The 6,000-nt window shown below is 34.9% G+C and overlaps 1 protein-coding gene across 4 annotated transcripts in view; it reads left to right on the forward strand.

Moving 5' to 3' along the window:
- The window catches only part of TASP1 (taspase 1), an 80,596-nt gene extending 74,875 nt beyond the window's left edge, over nt 1-5,721 (forward strand). For all 4 annotated transcript variants that reach the window (XM_032184905.1, XM_032184907.1, XM_032184908.1 and 1 more), the window contains one exon: nt 4,230-5,721. In XM_032184905.1, coding sequence (XP_032040796.1) covers nt 4,230-4,322 — 93 coding nt within the window. In that variant the 3' untranslated portion in view covers nt 4,323-5,721. The remainder of the gene's footprint in view (nt 1-4,229) is intronic.
- Nucleotides 5,722-6,000: the final 279 nt, after the last annotated feature.

Genomic DNA, 6,000 nt, shown 5'->3' on the forward strand with positions numbered 1-6,000 from the left:
ACTCCTACTTTTATGTGAATAAAAGGAGGAGACTAGCTCTTTAAAGACTAAAAAAAAAACAAGTTTTTGATATTAGTTGGCCCTAAGTTGTGTCAGAAACTTTATCTGAGAGACATGAAGTAAAGAAAGTCTTGGCACAACTTTTAGTATTAAAAAAATATACTAAAAATACGTAACAACAACAACAAAAAAAAACTCAAATGTTTTTGATGAAAAGATGAAATCCCTGTAGCAGTTAGCACTTGTTCCAGGGCAGGGTGACCAATTAGTTTTGGACTTGCAGGGCAGTGGGAAGCTTTCCAGTGCAGATCAAAAGGGACTGAGAGACAGTAAGTTTTGACTGTGTCTGGGGTTGTGGGAGTTAGTTGCTCCTTGGCTTTGGTTTAGTTAGGAGGGAAAGAGGGATTAATTTTTGTTTTGTTATGTTTTTGATGACAAGTACACACAGCAAGAACCAGTGTCTGAAGGCTGGTTAGCTTGGTTGTGCTGTATAGGTGGGGGGAAAACAGCAAAATCAGGTACTTCATCTAACATTTGTTTATTTTCATTTTTAATAGTGGGCATGAGTTTTTCCCCCCTAAGCTACAGACAAAGATCTGTATCAAAGATGATGTGGTTTCTTAGTCCATTCTGTCAGAATCTGTGTTCCTACTAGGTGTCACCAACCTCACTTTTTGCTAGGAAAACAAAGAAACTCAAAATATTCTCAGGGACAGTAAAATTTCTATTTATAGAACTAAAGATCTGCATAGCCCTGTCATTCTTGACTTACCTTTCCTTAGCATACTGTTTCCTCAAGGAGAAACTTCTGTGAAGCTTAGTGGAGGATTAATTCCAATTTTTTTTTTCTTTTCCTATTTGTATATTCCAGGTGCAATTTCCCCTAGACGTAGGTTCATTCAATTTTTAAAGCTGATGGACTAATCAAATTTAAAAAATTAAAAGCTTTCCAGTGTTTTTGGTTTTTATATATTTTTCAATCTAAATCCAATCCACTGTACACTCTGGACTTAATATAAAATATGATGTTGAGGCATAAAAATGTAGCAAACAGTACAAATAAGTTCTGTGGTTGCATTTTGAAAATCTTAAACATTCTTTGATGTTTCTTTTTATTTACTAGAGTTCATTTTTATGGCTAGGAACAAGGGAGATAGAGTTGTAAGAAATCACTTGGGAGTTTATCTGAGGTTGTCCCGATATGGCAATACTACCCTTTGATATTACTTATTAGTAAACATATTTTAAATACTCTCATATCTGTGTGGATTTTGTTCTACCTAAGGCAGACATTGGTGGAAATAAGAAGCAGTAGTCAGTGTAAGACAGCATCTTTATTTGCTTCGTTGTACAAAGTGCAAATAAACAGGATTCAAGTAAAAGATTTAAGAAAGGTTTTGTTAATATGTGGTTTGGATGTTTCTGTAAATGGAAATGTACGTGTGCTAGTAAGTAGTGTTGTTTTTTTTTGTTTTGGTTTTGCTCCTTTTTTATGGAAAACTTGTTTTTCTTTGTATACAAAATGTGGTGTTCTTTCTTTTTTTTTTTTTTTAATAGGAAATGTGTTTTGGACAGCTATTTTAGCATAGCTACTTGATGATGTATTGACAGATATTAAATATCTGTTTATCCTCTCTTGGTCTTTTTTCCTTCCCTTGCTCAAGATCTTACTAGGATATTATGCTCAGCTAACTTTTGAGTAGCATGATCTGTAAATCCAGGTGGATTCAATGAAGTCTCACATTTTGCTCCTGCAGTTATGTAAGTGCGTGCTAGGCATTTAACTTTGGGTTGTGGGTTAAATCAAGCCTGTGCAAAAGATTAATTCATAATTTCAGTGAGAAATCGAATTTAAATAAAGTAGGTTATATTTGTAAGGGAAAAAAAATGATTATAAGATTCATAATAATCATGATAGTGCTAATACTTCTTACATTTTCGTTATGAGTCCTTATGTCTCCTGGCATCATCTTCAGGCCCCCAAGCTTTTTATTGGTGTGTTGCTATGGTCTGCATATAAATCTGACTGATCACTGTGTAAATATTCTCATTTACAAATGATGCTTGATTTAGACTGGCCCACAGGTTTGCTTTGATCTTAGTATCTCACTTCAGTATCTCAGAGGCATTCTTCCACTGAGGAAAGATTGGTATAGTGCCCTTCCAACAACGTTGTTTGTACACTGTCCTCCTATCCCACTGTTCAGTCACAAAACTTCACAGACCTGGAAAAATGTCTTGGGTCTTTTGCTCTTGAAATCAAAAATACCCTTTTTTCTTTTTTTTCATCTTTCTCTCTATGTCTCTCTCTCCTTTTAAACTTAGGAAATAGCCTCTTAAAAAAAAATTGTCAATAACATTTGGGGGAAACTAAGAGATTTGAAAGGAATCTTTTCTTCTTGAAGTGGTAAATCACGGTCATAACCAAAATTGTTCAGAAAGTAGGAAGATGTTCATATATCAAGCAGGAAGGCCAGAGATCAAAGTTTTAGCAGTAAAATGAAAACGTTTAAATGTTTTTAATTAAATCTCATTCTGTAATTTAACTGAAAACAAGACCACCTAAGAGCAGACACGAGGATACCCTTATCAAGAAAGGAATTGAAAGAAGCTGCTTCTGAAATACAAAAAGTCTCTGTGATGCAATGAGTTGTGGTTACAGCCTCAAAAAACTTCCTGTTGAATTGGTGGAAGTTACTCTTAGGGAACTTTTACATCTTAGAACCATGGAATGGTTTGGAAGGAATCCTTAAAGGTCATCTAGTCCAACCCCTGGCAACCCATTGCCTCACTGCGAGTTATACATTTTGCAGCACTTCAGTCTTTTAAATGGGATAATGTACACACAAAAACGTAAAGATGTAGTTGGCTGCACCTAAAGGAAGCTGTAATTTCTCATGCCAGCAATTTCATTGTTGAGAGCTTGATATCATAGTAGGGGTCGTTTGATAATTGTTTAAGCATTAAGTTGTTTGGGCTTTAACGAATCACTTGATGAAAGGTGTTACTCACAAGGGGAATGAAGTGCTTCTGCTTTGGTGGGAGGGGTGGCTAGGGAGTAGCTCTAGCTGATGACACTTTCTGCCTCAAGCCCAGGGAAATGCTGTTATCAGCGCCATTGCATTTTAGACTTTCACTAAGGCTCTTTGTAGTGTTTTACCGGAATCCACTCAGCAGCTCTGAAACCTGGAAACAGCAAAGTCTGTAGAAACATGCTGCTGACTCCTTGCTGGTTTGGATACACACTGGTTTAGCCCTTGGCTCTATATGAAAGACATCAATATATCTGAAAAAGACTCTGCTGTAGCTCAAAATCAACAGTGTAAATGGAAATAGAAGCAGTTTCCACAGTCCAAAAACATGCACAGGAAAAAAAGACTGTCGTCATTACTTTTAAGAATAAATCAAAATATCTTTTAATAGGTGAATACTTTCGCCCATCAGTAACAAGATGTACCACAGAATAGAAAGGATTTTTAACAGATTTTTAGTGTCACTGAATTACAGCAGTGTTGTAAGCTAAATTGCTATATGCACATGCATGTATGCCCATTTTTTTTTTTTGCTGAAATATTACAGAACCATCTAAAGAACTGCTTTTAAAACTTCAAACTTCTCCATAGAAAGATGTTTATTGACAGAGGCACATTGCTCTTTGTGTCCTTTTATTTGACAATGGACAACAAACACTCTAGAGGAGGCTTTTGTGTTTGTTTGTTTGTGTTTTAGGGGGACCAGTAGGTATTTTATGCAGAGATATTTTTTTTTGTCGTTTTCATCACTGCACTTGGCTTATGCTCTAAGGTGCAAGTGTATCTCTGTCAAATATTTTATTGTGTCTTGGGCTTCTGTAAAGCATATTTCTGTATGCAGTACTAAATTTCTTTGAATCTTCATAAGGAATAAGCTAATAAACCACGGAAGACCACAGTTATTTTTCTTTTCTTTTTATGATGAGTTATCTTTTCTTCTATTCTCAGTGGACTGGGTTATCCAGTTTACCTTTTCTACACATCTGTCATGGTCCTTCTCTTCATGTGTTAAACATTAGCACAAACAAAATAAAAAAGAATCTAAGTTGCTTATAACTTTTGAAGTTGCTTTGTAATTCGCCCTTCAGACTGCAGTAATTAAACAGATTAATTGTTTGATATTTACAAGCTTGCTCTGTGTCCTGTATAACTTTGCCTTTCTTCCTATTTGATAACACTCTCTTGGCTTTTCCACAGACTCACATTTCAAGACTTCCTCCTGGAGCCGTGGCAGGACAGTCCGTGGCAATAGAAGGAGGGGTTTGCCGACTGGAGAGTCCAGAAAGCTAAACAGCTGATTCCTCACTTCATTGCAAAGAATGTGAATGACTTTTTGTACAATAAGTTTTTTTTTTTTGTGTGTTTTAACAGATGTTGGAAATTCTACTCCTGTTTTATACCACGTATTGCAACCATGTGCACCATAACTTGAGACAAGTGCTGCTGTAGTTTATGTTCTCACTCTGTGAATGGGGGTGTGTGCATGTTCATTTTTTCCCTAATAAAATAGGAGCTCTTCCCAGTTGTACAAAGATTATGTATGATTAATGATTGTGTTTTCATTGTTTTATGTTTGAAAAATATCTGAAAGTTCAAAAAAAAATTAATTTAAAGATGTGGTCACAATTGTCATTCATGTTCTAAATTTAAAAGTAACAGGCCTTTGAAGTGGCTGTATAATTATGCAAAAATGATTATGGTTTCTAAGTTTCTCAGTGGTTTAAGGAAATCCAGTGATGGTTTAAACATGGGTTGTTTTTTTCCTCCCCAATAAGGAGGAATTTTTTTGTCAAAGAGTGGTTTCAGTGAAACAAACTAAAGCAGAATAAAAGCTAAATTTGTTTTAAATAATCTTATAGGTCATATCTCTGTTCCCAAACTAAGATGTTAATAGCTTCAAGCTGTATGTATTACAAAAAGCTATATAAAGATAATGTATCGTAATGCAGTCTTTATGTATAATGGAATATTACAATGTAAATAAGAAAACAAAGTTTATGGAAAGATTCAATATTATTCTTCGCTTCTGTTTTAAATCTATTTTTGAGAGAGGTACAGAAATGAACATATTACTGGATGCGAAGTGCAATGTGTATTGAATGGATGTTGGGAGGTCTGATACTAGCTTTCTTATCGATAAAGCAACTTCCTAAAGTCCAGCCACAGCATGGGTATTTATATAACTGTGTGTAATTTGTATGTACTGTGCATAAATTTACTGTAATTCTTTTTTATACCTTCAACAAAACTGCAGTATAAAACAATGTAATCCTTGTCTGCCTCGTGAAGCATTGGCAGCTGAACTGTCTTTTGTCACCAGTTCTGATACGTTAGCCAGACGCCTGAGTCCTAAAAGTGAGTTCTGACATACAATCTTCCATTCAGTACTTTTTTCTTCACAGCACTGGCAGCAATAGAATACTTTTGTAATTAATTCATTGTCCTGATAAGTATGCCAAAGAGAAACTAAATTAGTTCATCTTTTTCCCTGGTGGATATTTGATAATTCTGTTTTCAGAAATAGTGGATGAATAGATATTCAGACTGTATTTGCTTAATCGGGCATTGTACTTGCCTCTTTTGTAATGTTGTGCCTGCCCATAACAGACATACTTGACTGATTAAATGGTTACATTGATTGTAGTACCAATCTTTCATGGATAAAAATCTTAATAAATTTTTTTTAATACCCGGAGTTCATTTTCACTTTTATGTTAAATAATACATTGAGGTACTGTCATTTTTTGCATTTCTTTATTTATTATTTTTTATTTTTATTGTGACATTGATGTCATTCTGTAGTTGAAGATATTTCTATAAATTCCTTCAAAAAATATGAAGCAGGCTTTTCAGGTTGCTAAAACAAAAAGTGGCATGCATATCAATCTGCATCTTCAGAGGATATACTTATTCTAGTCTGATGAAGTGAAGTAGAGCTACACTGATTTGCACTAGCAGAGACTGTGGC

The sequence above is a fragment of the Aythya fuligula genome, chromosome 3, assembly GCF_009819795.1.
Source record: "Aythya fuligula isolate bAytFul2 chromosome 3, bAytFul2.pri, whole genome shotgun sequence".
Classification (NCBI taxonomy): Eukaryota; Metazoa; Chordata; class Aves; order Anseriformes; family Anatidae; genus Aythya; species Aythya fuligula.